This window comes from Diprion similis, chromosome 9 (assembly GCF_021155765.1).
Source record: "Diprion similis isolate iyDipSimi1 chromosome 9, iyDipSimi1.1, whole genome shotgun sequence".
Classification (NCBI taxonomy): Eukaryota; Metazoa; Arthropoda; class Insecta; order Hymenoptera; family Diprionidae; genus Diprion; species Diprion similis.
Window position 1 is genome coordinate 2,539,076 of NC_060113.1, and position 12,808 is coordinate 2,551,883.

General features: G+C 40.3%; 1 protein-coding gene across 2 annotated transcripts; it reads right to left on the minus strand.

Moving 5' to 3' along the window:
• Positions 1-438: 438 nt before the first annotated feature.
• Positions 439-12,084, minus strand: LOC124410701. 2 transcript variants are annotated; one of them, XM_046889284.1, is made up of 9 exons: positions 11,812-12,084; positions 11,579-11,720; positions 9,014-9,153; positions 8,082-8,188; positions 7,708-7,917; positions 4,406-4,525; positions 3,205-3,542; positions 1,957-2,073; positions 439-826 (listed from the first exon to the last, which is right to left on the minus strand). In XM_046889284.1, exons 1-9 carry the CDS (start codon positions 11,858-11,860, stop codon positions 592-594), a joined length of 1,458 nt encoding a protein of 485 aa, XP_046745240.1. In that variant the 5' UTR covers positions 11,861-12,084; the 3' UTR covers positions 439-591. The 2 variants fall into 2 exon arrangements, with proteins under 2 accessions (XP_046745240.1, XP_046745241.1); XM_046889285.1 differs by lacking the exons at positions 11,579-11,720; positions 11,812-12,084 and adding an exon at positions 10,798-10,993 and having other exon boundaries at positions 9,014-9,159.
• Positions 12,085-12,808: the final 724 nt, after the last annotated feature.

Here is a 12,808-nt window from a genome sequence, read left to right on the forward strand (position 1 = left end):
TTAAGTTACGTCAAAGGGTGGTTTTTAATTACCGTTCATAATGTTCATCAATTCGTAACGTGGGTAAAACTATGTGCATGCGTGTGCTCTTTCACCTGTACACACACGATTCCAGATCCTACATGTACCTGTACAGGGTTTTTATGATTATCACTCAAGCTTCGTTTGATCTTGATTGAAGTGTATCGAAACGTCGAGATCCCTGAAGTCGCGATGATCTTTATACGCAGATATGTGCTTAGATTTCATTGGAATTATAGATTCTCTCAAGGCATGTCAAGTTATATTTCTTTCCAAATTCCCGGCTAGAAAAGGATGATCGAAGTCCGACGTCACATCACAAACCTGATTAACTCAGTTTCAAGGTGCGTTTTACGTGTACCGGTTTTTTTTTTTAAATCGTTCACATCGCGGTCATGCAAGAGTGCGGATTATGTATATATATATGTAAGTGTATATATTATGCTTTTATCACAAGTCCTCACACGGCTTGACGAGTGTCACGATGACGATGAGGATGACGACTGTGACGCGAGCGTTGCTCCGCGGTCACACGAGGAGTTCCTCGACGAACTCCTCGGCAAGCAAATTCTACAAGTACTCGTCAACGCGGTCCATTTCGTCGGGGGGACTTGGCTCGGAGATGCTCAGAATCGGGAGACCGAAATGCTGCGGTTCGGTGCCGCTCGTTTCCGGTGTTGCGCGTCGCGCGTAATCGCAACTCTTGGAATGATGATCGCTGTGGAGCTGCTGATGATGATGTGACTGATGGTTGTGGTGACGACCCAATCTCGCGAAATCTGGCTCGCAGGATCGACGGTAATATCTATAAACGAAGAACAAGCACCGCGGTACTACTTTGTCAAAACATCTTGAAAGAATTAATTTATAAAAATAATAGTTAGTCAAACTATAAATATTAGAATTTAAACTAATATTCTTTAATTCCGAAGAAAGGATAGAGGGTAGTGCTGTGCGATTAATCGATTATTCGGCAGATTCGATTCGAATCGACTTTTTCGATTAATTGTTTTTCCGAATAATCGTTTAATCGACGATTTCGGTTAATGGTTTTTCCGATTAATCGGTTTTCCGATAAATCGACGATTTCGGTTAATCGTTTTTCCGATTGATCGGTTTTTAGATGAATCGATTTTTCCGATTGATCGGTTTTTGGATAAATCGATTTTTCCGATTGATCGGTTTTCAGATAAATCGATTTTTCCGATTAATCGGTTTTCAGATAAACCGATTTTTTCGATTAATCGGTTAATCAACGGTTTTAATTAATCGTTTTTCCGATTAATCTAGTAATCGATGTTTTCGATTACTTGAATAATCGAGGTAGCCTCATAATAATTTTGCAGGTCAATCGGTGTATCTCGCAACTCATTTACCATTTTCAAATTATACTCGTCTCTGACCGACGTATACGGATTCTGTATACATATATGTATGAGTCACGGCTCTTTTTACCCAAAAAATGTAATGTTTGCGTTAAACCATTTTTAAACAGCTTGGAATAACAAACAACTTCCTTTCTTCAATCCCCTCATTTTTCTCTCGTAGAATTTTTTGGACAAATACGTGTAATCCCGTAATCCCTGGTACCCAGATACGATACATCTAATCCTAAAAACCACTGAGTAATATTTTTGCTCATAAATATTACCACAGAAGGAACTAAATTTTTACAACCCTTAACTCATCCGCACAAAAATAAGATCGAGTATTGACAGCAATGAAAAAATCTGAACTCTCGCAAAAACTAACGAAATTTCGAATAATAATATCGCCTTTCCCTTTTTCAATAAATTTTTTATCCCCAAGTTCAATCTTGTTTGCAATTTTTTTACTGTACCATTGAATTTTTTGTTTAATTTTCTCTTACGTAAACGTCGAAACGGTTTCATCAAACCTGCAGCTCAAGCGATATTTGCAAATTAGGTAACTCACCGCTCGTCAATTGAGGCAGGCTGACGCACCGGACATCGGACGTATTCGTGACTTCCGCTGACACGCCATCCCCCAAAACGGCGAGCCATAAGGGACGGGGTTGCCCCTGCAGCCTCCCTGAAACGTGTTTGCACAGTGGTCACGTCAAATGAAGGACCGAACATTTAGTCCCACCAATTTTTGCCAGTAAAACCGAGCAGTAAAATTGAACTGCCAATTTCATGCAACAATATACGTCTGAGTAATTTCCTGATGGCTGAAATTTTTTTACTTCAGGGCCATAATTTATTTATGAATATTTTTAAGCATGTGTCTAACAACTTCCTAAATACATATGCTAGTCGATTAATCGATTTTGAAAAAATTCAATCACCTGTAATTATCATAAACGGAAATAAAAATTGTCACCAGTTTTAAAAATATTTCAAGATTATTGCTATTTAATACGGAATATTACAAAACGTATCTTTTGTTTTCGTTATAGCAATGCAAAATAGGCAATGCAGTAGTTGAAACAACTGTACAGGAAATGAAAGTTTCAGGAATGGAGAATTCGAAAAAAGAAATTAAACAAATCGATAAAGTCTGCGGTGGTATGAATCGGCATTGATTGACCGTTCTGCGGATAAATTTCATTCGTTTCAATCGCACACGTGTAAACTGATGGATCGATGAATTGAAAAGTGATTTTCTATGTGGGTCGAGACGAGACGAGACGTCTCTGTAGCAAAATTGTTCTGTGACTTGGTTGTGAATATTTAAAAGCACGTTGACGTCGATGGGATATAAAAAGGTTTTCCACAAATCGCGTTGACGTTGAATGGTAAAGTGTTCGAAGAATTTTTCACGTGCTGGATCTAAGAATGTTGTAGAAGAGAAATTGCATTTGAATGAATACAAGACTTATTTTTATTTATTCTTATGGATACCAGATTGAAAAATGCTCACTGTTCACACTCAACAATTATAATTACTTGAGTTTTATATTCTAGGTTTCAGTGAATAATTGAAAATGTTTAACCGACAGGATTATTTATTAGATTTTCTTTTCCATCGGGCGAAAGTTCGATTGATCAGAGATGTAAAATATTTAATCGAGTTTACTTTACTTCGGGAGGATGTAGGTACCTGCCCACTGAAATCCGCGCTTCGATTCCGTAATGTAAACAGAATGATTGAACGACGAAATGAGAAAACAGGGAAGGAAACAGCTGGAAAACTTTTTGTAAAACCTTCTAAATAACTAACCTCAAGCCGTGTAGCTGATAGGAGGATTCCTGGCTCGAAGTTTCGGTTTCCTTGGGTAAATTTTCCAAATTTATCTGCGCCACCGAGGCACCCTCCTCGTCCTTGACTAAAGGAGTCCTGCGGTCCTGCGATTCTCCAGAATCCTGATTCCCCCCGGAAGAAGACTTGAGGAAAATCTCGCGGTCGTCGGGTCGCTCATCCTCGCCGAGATCGTCCCGGAGGTTGTGGAGTCCCCTTTGATCGTGTTGACGGCTGCTCGAAGCCGCCAACGGCAAATTATCTGCACTGCGAACTTTCCGACAAAGCCTCGAAGTCGAACCGTGTCGCCGCACGAATTCCTTCGGACACAGAATGCGGTTTGAATCACAGCCGTTAATCGCTTTCCACAAAGTGCAATTTTTGCAAGCAAGTTTTATTAGTTCTAGATTGATTTTTTTGCGAAGATTTCTTCGACCATAGAAAAAGGAGAAAAAAAATGGAAATGTAAATCCAACCTTATATATCGATGTTTCGTTTCAAAATTGTTGAAAATCTAAGTCAGATTCGATTGATTTTACTTTGCGAGTCCCACTTGGCGCGCCTACAGATAGGCAACCGGGCATTACAATTTCGGGTCGATTTTGGAATCAGCCCATAATTTCGCAAAACGCGAAACCCGGATCTTCGTTTTCTAGGATATTAAAACCACAAGGTAGATAATTTTTCGCCGGTGTTAACAGATAAGGGTCACGTTATACACGGCGGAATGGAATAACGAATCGATCCAAAAGGCAAAGTAGAAACGCCGAGTAGTTCCATAGGTTGCAGCGTCGTTACATGGCGATTCCAGGCTAACAATAAATTATTTACAGATCAGAGCTGAGGTCGTTAATAATCATTAGTTCAACCGAATGACTCCGAGCCTGATGTGATGTGCCTGCACGATAAGCCGCATACCGCATAGAATTAACTTGTAAACTTTTGGCATTTTCCAATCATTCATTTCTTTCATTAATTATTCATGGCGGCAAACCCGCGTCAATTGACGGTTTAAATTTAGAACGAACTGATCTGTTCGAATATCATATTTTTCGTTGAATTTCTTCGTTTATTTCACACTAATTTTCTTACTTTACTCGGGTTGTTGTTTTTTTTTTGCTTCCATTTATTTTTTTTTTTTTTTTCATCTGCTTCGCCATTCGACGAAACCCCATAAACTCACCTGGGACAGAAACCCGGCGACGTCTATCGCGCTATTAACACGGGGTCTTGTAGGCCTTGGCCAACCGAGGCCACCAGCGCTGTCTAGAGAATCGACGTGGTGGTTCGACCAGTGCAGATGCTGAAAGACGTTGACAACATGTCCATATTCAATAGTTGCTCGTAATTTTATATTCCTATTTATCGACGAATCAGTAATTTCAAAAATAGCTCGAATCAATTTCTCAGTTTATAAATTTCTTATTGAATAAACCGAGTTTACATTCGAACGAAAAAGATGGGAAATATTGTGTGATATTTTGACTTTACAAAACTCTCTTAAATTTTGCAAAATATTGCTATAGATTCAGTGAGCAAAATGTTGTGCATTTGCTGTACAAATAAACACACGCACACACTAATACACAATTAAAAAGAAAATCTTAAACTGTAAATCTGTAAACAAATTAACGAGCGATATTATTTTTATTATGTATAGAATTTACGATGCTCTCAACACACTGTTTTTTTCAAACAGTGATTCAAGAACTTTTCCACAATATATATATGTTATTCAAATTTGATTCGGCGAAACTTAATAGTAAAAAATTAAGATAAAAGAATAGTGCAGTCGTGACCAATCAACAGGGGCTGCAGCATGGCTCAGGTGTTTGCAGTGCTAAAAGTGTCTGGAATGTGCTTTTCGCATATCAACACCGTTTCGAGCATAAGAAGAAGGGAAAGAGCGTCGTTATTATTCCCTCGGTTTTCATTGGCCATCAATATTCAGGACCATCATCTGATTCTGAAACGTTGACACGATTCAGATTCGGAATTTTCGACACTCTCTCCCGGCTCCCGAACCGGACAGTTTTTGCATTTTATGGGAGAACGTGATGGTGCATATTAGAATATATTATCACGTGGCAAACGTATGGCGTATGGCGATTTTTTATCCGTTGGGAAAGAATCAAGTTGATATTGCAAATGGTGAAAAGGATCCGCCGGACGAGCGAGAGGAGTGTAATTTCGCAACATATTTTAGCGACACTTTAGGCGTGATTGCGACAAATTATTATTTCTGTCTCTGCGAAATTGCATATAACTAATTATCTATCCTGCTGGTCCAGCAGATCTTGTACGTATATAATTCGTGATAATTCGACGAATTTGCGTGAGCGTGAAAATAAGTGAAACATTGAATATACTGCGTTATATCATAGCTGGATACTCAATACTCGTCGAGGAATACTGAATATACCGATGGTCACGCGATGTCTGCCCTGTGGAGTAGAGCGAATTGACATCCGCAATCGCGAGGATCCCTCGCTCGTCTTGGATAATGGAAGCACTGCTCCAGGACACAGCAGCCACCGCCACCGCACTGCATCATCATTGTAATCATCATCAGAACCCACGGTTCGATAATTTTTTTTTTCTCTTTAACCTTTACTTTCTGTTCTTCGAATCTACGCTGTCATTTTGTATATACGATGAAAAAGATTTGGACAGAACAAATGGATATCCTAAAATTATATATAATCACACGTTTCACGGTTGCTTAATTTCGAAGGGTATAAATCACGTCGATTTTCGCGAAAACACAGCCATTTTCGCGTATCCGCGCGTTCTGATTGTTATGATACTAGGTATCTCATTTATTGATAAATTTAAAAAGGATCGCGTAACTGGAAAATTTTATGTGAAAAATCGAATTGACAGAACTGACACCCTTTTCTTATAATTGAAGAGTATCGCATCGGTGTGATTGATTATCCTTTTTATGTGAAACGTGCACACGCGTGGCTGCTTGAAAGACACCGGATCTCAAAGTTGGAGCTTTTTGTTTTTTACACGTCTTTTAATATCCTCCATAATTTCCTCTCGCTGATCAATGTTCGCATCGTAAAAAAAATTACTTTGCAGAAGAAAACTTCCGGGCGTTACTATATGTATCGCTTATAAAATTTTTTCTATGCTATATAGGTATATGTATATACCTACTTCCATTTACGTGGAAACCGTAAAAAGGTCAATATTTTGCAGTATAGTACTGACCTTTACGTACACACACACAGATATTTTCACAGGGAAATAATTTCCTCGACTATATGCGATTTCTGAAAAATAACGTTTGAAAATGATTTTTCAAATTTATTATAGATTAGAAATACACCGATAACGAAAGCTGTATAAGACGGTATGACAACGACGTGATAATACAGAGTGTGTGTGTGTGGTACTTTCATAGGCTAAACACAAAGCTAAACACACAACCTATGTACATGGAGCGTATACATACGTATAACATATGTTATGTATTTACCAACAGCGTCTGTCAAATTTAAAACTCGCCTTTTCGAACCTCTCTTTTCCTAATATCTCTTTTTCTCATCCGTGATAATCCGCAGTGTTCAGTACATCTAAAATGAAATTAAAAATATACCCATTTATAACTGTTCTCGTTTCAGGAACGTAATATACAAACTGAAACCCAACTGTCGCACGTATTTTCATCTTACAGTTCTGTTTATCCTCTTTCGTTACCCTCAAGTTCGTCGTAAATCTTTCTGACAGATCTTTATAAATAATATCATAGATATTATACAAAACGTGAAAGACATGATACGAAAATCCAATGAGACTCGCTTTGTCTGATAGACGTTGTTAGGTACAATCAAAGATATACTATATAAGTAAGGATATTCAAAATTGAAAAAAGCTTATCAATCAACACATTTTTCACTCTGTATCACCTGTCATCCGTCGAGCAAATCAGCGATAAAACATTCACCAACCCCTATTAGTGAACAATTGATCCAACAATGGTGGATATTTTTGGAAGTCTCGTTTGATCAGCAAGAGTTTTAATGTATAATCGCGTATATAACCAAATATTTTTCTTTCCATGTCAGCAACGATTTCGTTAAGTTTGACAAAATATTTCATGAAATTCGGTTCCCATTATTCATCCTGTATATATATATATATATATATATATCGTTTCATAAACTTCTCGAATGTATCGGTGACGAATACCTAGACATCGCAGCTTTCTCAACAATCTCTATTCGGAATGGCACAAACGTTGTTCACAGCGAAAGAGCTTTCGTATCGGTATAACGTTTCAAACGTTTCGTTCAGCTTTAGCTGCTGGGGTAAATTGGCCCCACAGCGAAGCCTCGAGATAACCGTCGAATGGTGAAACGGGCCACCAGGAAAACGATGAGAAAAAAGAGTAACGAGCAAAAAGACGCAGCGGGTAACTCTGGAGGGGCGGAAAAGCCCCTTGCTAAAGCTCATAAGCTCATTGATTATAGCTACCTGAGAGCAGGCGTGTTGCGTCGAGTGCTGGTTGCAGGTGTTGGTGGCAGCGGCACAAACACCGGTTCCGGGAACCTTGAGCTGTTCCTTGTAGTCAGGCTGGTAAGGAAGCAGCATCCTTATCTTTCCCCACCTGTTAAAAAACAGTGCAATCGCTCCGGCCCAGACGACCAGGACCAACACAACGATTCCAACCTCGACCCCCCGGATCTGCGAGAAGAATTTCGGGCTTGTAAAGGCATGCAAATACCTCTGCAGGCGCCCTTGTGAAATTCTAAAATATACTGTAAGCCCCTTGCCAAGTTATGCTAAATTGCCCAAAGTTTGCCTTTGCAAGAGGACAAACTTTCGCGGAGATGTCGTCCTGTACTTACTTGAATGTAGGCCTGAGGCTGATGAGCCGATGGTGGACCTGGCGGCGTCACAGGACCTCCAGTCACAGCTCCAGCTGCGTCCTGCTGCGGCGACGTCTTCGGCGGTTCTACAAATGATGTAGAAAATAAGCTGATCACAATTGGACATTGTTACAGGTACCTAATTTTACGAAGCTTCTTTGATACTTGCTGGAATTATAACTGTTCAAAAGTTCAAGTGGAGGCCATTTTGCAGTTCGAAAAGTTGGACGGCACTAGATCGATCCAGAGATGATATGAAATGGATATCAAAAGCGCAAAAATAACGACGATGAGACTAATGAGAAATGACATATCGAGTTATTCCTCGGAAACTTCCCAAGGATAATTGCATAGGAGGGTAAATCCGCCTGCCTTTATGCAAATCAGTGTACAATCCATAAAACTCCGCCTGCATTCCGGCAATCACGAATCGTCGATGTATAATTGCAGTTGCCTAACTGCAGGCGGATTTTGTTCAACCGTACACTGAATTGCATAAATACAGGCAGATTTACCCTCTGAAATTATTCCTGGAACATAAACGATTTCATTCAAAAATCGCAAGCGTAATATCACAACGTGCATTACTTAGCCCGATTGAAAGAGCGAATTAAATGCGTCTTCAAATTTCGAAACTTTTTTCATTACTGCAAAAGAAAAGGTGGAAACCTTTCAAGCTCCGAATTTATAGATTTCCCACCCGTATTCAAGTTCTTCGATAAAGTGAACCGTAGATTGAAGCATCGTGGTCCTTCAGAGTTTAGCGGAGGTTGGAAATGACAGACAATCAGAGACCCCGGGTCGTTTTGTTTCTTTGTAGTCTCGAGCTCCCATCTTCGTTTCGACGTCAACAGCTTGGGTTTCCCGAGAGAGACCCAGGCGAAGGTGTAAGTTTAACGATCCGGGCTTACCTAGCGTTCGGAAGACGATGGGACGACTCCTCAGCCTTATTCCAGCTCGAACTGCCGTGACAAAAAGCTGGTACTGAGTGTCAGCACGCAGGCCACTCAGTGTAACTGCTTCGCTGTTTCCAGCGACAATCGCCACGACCCTGTAACTAACCACTTTGACATTGTGATGCTATCTTTGACTATGGATTCTGAGAAGTTTCATGCGCCACGCTGCACCGCGATTAAGCTTTAATCTTCGAGCTGCTGAAGGTGGAAATGACAGATACAAGCAGTATTAACCCTGGGGTGAGATTATTGGGGGAAGTGTCTCGTAGTAACGACCTGCTTCGGAGCCAGCATTATTATACCGACTATAAACCGTCTCACCGCTGTCTTATAATTCGTTCTTTTCAGTCACTCGACAATGGCAAACATTAAATTGGGAATACGTATAAAGAGCAGACGCACAAGGTACCGTAAAGAAATCTTCGACTCGACTCAGGCAGCTCGTTAATTCGATGGTAAAATTCAGCTCTTTGTTTCTCGACGCTCTGCCCTCGGGCATTTCGGGCCTTTTATTTCAAGGGTCTGCAAAGTATTCTCTATTGCATTATGTACCCAGATATCGCACATTTCCGGTGCGTTATTCAAGCGCTGTTGGAACAGAATCCACTATACACGTAAAAATAATTGCTGTTGGACTCACTATAATTTTTGGGTAGAATAAAGAATGCTGCAATTTGTAATGGTTAAAGTTTCCACTATAATACCACGAATACTTATCATACGGAGAAATTACAGTCGTGCAAACTACAGTAATTTCATGGGTAAAAATGTCGCGTTTTTTCATAAAACAGTAAATGCAATGCAGTAGAAGTTTTTTTCACCGCGGATAACGACAGGTGGACAGCTCCTGTATAGGTCACATTGACTATGAACGAGATATTTATATACTAGAGAGAGACGAGGAGTACATAGTCTATTATATGGATCAGTTTTTTACTTTCTATTTCTTACGCATTTTTCGATAGTGAAACGGTGGGACAAAACGTGGGAGCACTTAGCCTGCAAGTATGCAACTAATATGTCACCTTTCAAACGATAGGTGCATAAAATGCATTCTTTAGGGCTCACGAAGCGTTTTGTTTTCCACTTCATTATTTACTTATCCCGAGATCGCGAAAAGCTTGGCAGTGTCGAATCTCGAAAAAAAAAATTGTTACATAGACATGTATAATAACTTGTAAAATGAAATACATGGATGAATTGCTTCGTATCTGTAATACAAGTACCTACGATGCAAAGGACTAGCGTAAGCCACGTCAGTAAAGATTTGTAAGCTTCTAGATCACTGAAAGAAATTATCTCTAAAAAGTGACTATTTTTAATTAGTTCAAACGGATTTAGTAAATTGAAATGACTTCTTTGCGAGAGCCAAATACGATAGTCAAAGTAATTAATAACGTTGAGTATAAAAAATGTAAGAGAATAATTTACCGAAACTTCTTTGAATAGAGCTACATTATTATATGGTGATACTACAGATGTAAATGATTGAAATAAAAAAAAGAAATCTATCTGTAAACTACGTCAAGGATATGTTTCCTTATTTAGAATTATTTCTACATATAAAGTTTTGCTTTTTTGTTTGTTTTTGTTTTTCAATAGAAGCACGATCGTTCTGGTCGGATATTTCTTTCAGTGAATTTTCAAAGTACTTGCTTTAGATTACGATCTACATAGCTATGCGGGGATGCGGTACCTTGGAGTTTCGTATTCGGATGAAAAGTTTCAATGCTTTGTACCTGTCTTCTCTATACGACAGCATTGCAGGGTCCCACCGACCCGAGAGTAATCCGTTAGGTATTGTATTTTGATATGCGGCAGGGTAAAGTAAACGTGAGTACAAATTCATTAAATACCCAGTAAAAGTGAGTGTAGAAGATCACCTAGAATAAAGTCGAGTAAATAAATCTTCGTACAAAAATAGAATCCTGTTCAGTACCTGCGGTAAATATTTTCAAACAATCTCGCTCTCAGAATTCTTTTCATATTATTTCAATGAATCTCACTGCAATATTTTCGATCTTGTAAAAACCGCTAATATACTTTCATATATGGTTAAAAATTCTTCCCCGCAATGAAAGAATATTCTCAAACCGATAAAATTTTCAATCGATTTGTAAGACACCGTTGTACAATTTACGAAAGTAAGTAACGAATGTAGCAATTATTTTTTACAGCATGTAAAACGAGATCTGAAGCAGACTCACTAATTGTCAGACACAATACCTCCTCGGAATGCTTTTAAATTTAAACGAGATTTTCACCCCCTCCGACCAAGCCGCTCGTTCGCCTTTAATGGAACTTCGCTATTCAATGGTTTCCTTTTTAATGTTCGGCTTATCGCGCTCGCGAAGCAGTTTCGCCGAGCGATTAAGCGTTGCATTTGAGTAAAAAGTCTAGCTATAACGTCGTACAACATCGACAATAAACACGCAACGTCGTAGGGTAAGTTTTCCTCCTCCTCACCCCTTCCAACCCTTCACCATCAACCAAAATCGTATACAATAGCAATGAACGCACCTGGCATCGGTCGGCTTGTAAGTCACGTCGTATTTATCGACCGAATCCACCTGTCTCATGCTCCATGAAACGCGGACGGATGTCGGGTTGACAAACATAACAGTTATGTTCTCGGGCACCCCTGGATTACCGGGCATCGAACCTAAATTAAAAAGAAAAAATTTCATTCCAAGGGAAATCAGCCCCTTTCATAACTCCGCGCAGAAGTCAGGGTGGCTTCACCCTCTACCAACCGACGAGGCCAGCTCCCTGCAGAATTAGGATGGTGGCCCAAAGGACCATGCCTCCAGGGTGGCGGGCCAGGACTGGACCGCGCCTCCTTGGAGCCCCACGTCCGCTGCCACTAGCGGTCAGCCAAAAGTCCAGCCGCAGGACCAGATTGGCAAGCGTCCACTGAACCCGTGGAATACTGTCATCGAGACCAAGTCCTGGGTCCCTGGGACCAGCCGGCGGTTATCAGCCGGCACAGGATCCTCCGAGAGGCTGTCCGAACTTCTCCATTTCGCTGAGAGTTAGAGCAGTCTTGACTACCTGACTACCTGTAACAGAGGAATGATTCCGTCAGCTCTTGGTCGATACATCGGCACTTCCCGACCGGGAATCGTTCCTTTCAACCATTGTTCGAGGCGGGAGCTTCCGGCGTGAGTCGATAATGTTCGGGCCCAGGCAGAAGCGCCAGAAGCCCATAAGTGAGCTGGAAAAATGAAGGGTTTGGAGGGTCGAGACGAGAGGGTGCTGGTTCCGGTGTCGATGGGACCGAGGTGGAATGATGGAATTAGCTCGGCGCTGCGCTGGCCTGGCTGACAATCGATAACAGCCAGTGTATGGAATTTGCCAAGGAGAGTGGTGGGTGACACTTTGGTATGGACTATGGCCTCTTGGACTCGCCTGGTTGTGAACACTGTCTGTTTTTATTGTTAGGTACGCGTAAATATATTATGAACCAGTTTTCTTGGGCACACACAGTGTTGTATAAATATGTTGTTACTATATCGACAAGATGACTGTTGCAGATGCGAATTGAAGTATGGAAAGTGTTTGCGGTCTAAAAGGATGTAAGTTCGTGCAGTGGCTGCGGTCTAAAGAAATAATAAGCTAATTATCACTGCTGTTGTCTCGTCACGAGTTGATGCGTAAGAAAGTAACTAAAAATATTCGAGAATTTACGATGTTTCCATTAAGCGTAGATGAACGGTGTGAGTAAATATTGTCTCGTATCTTGAGTAACTC

Coding starts and splice junctions, on each gene's coding strand:
- LOC124410701 (XM_046889284.1), bottom strand. CDS start 11,860: ATGGTCCTTTGGGCCACCATCCTAATTCTGCAGGGAGCTGGCCTCGTC. Junction 7,918..8,081: donor AGCCTCAGGCCTACATTCAA/GTAAGTACAGGA, acceptor TTCTTCTCGCAG/ATCCGGGGGGTCGAGGTTGG. Junction 4,526..7,707: donor CGCAACACGCCTGCTCTCAG/GTAGCTATAATC, acceptor AACGTCTTTCAG/CATCTGCACTGGTCGAACCA.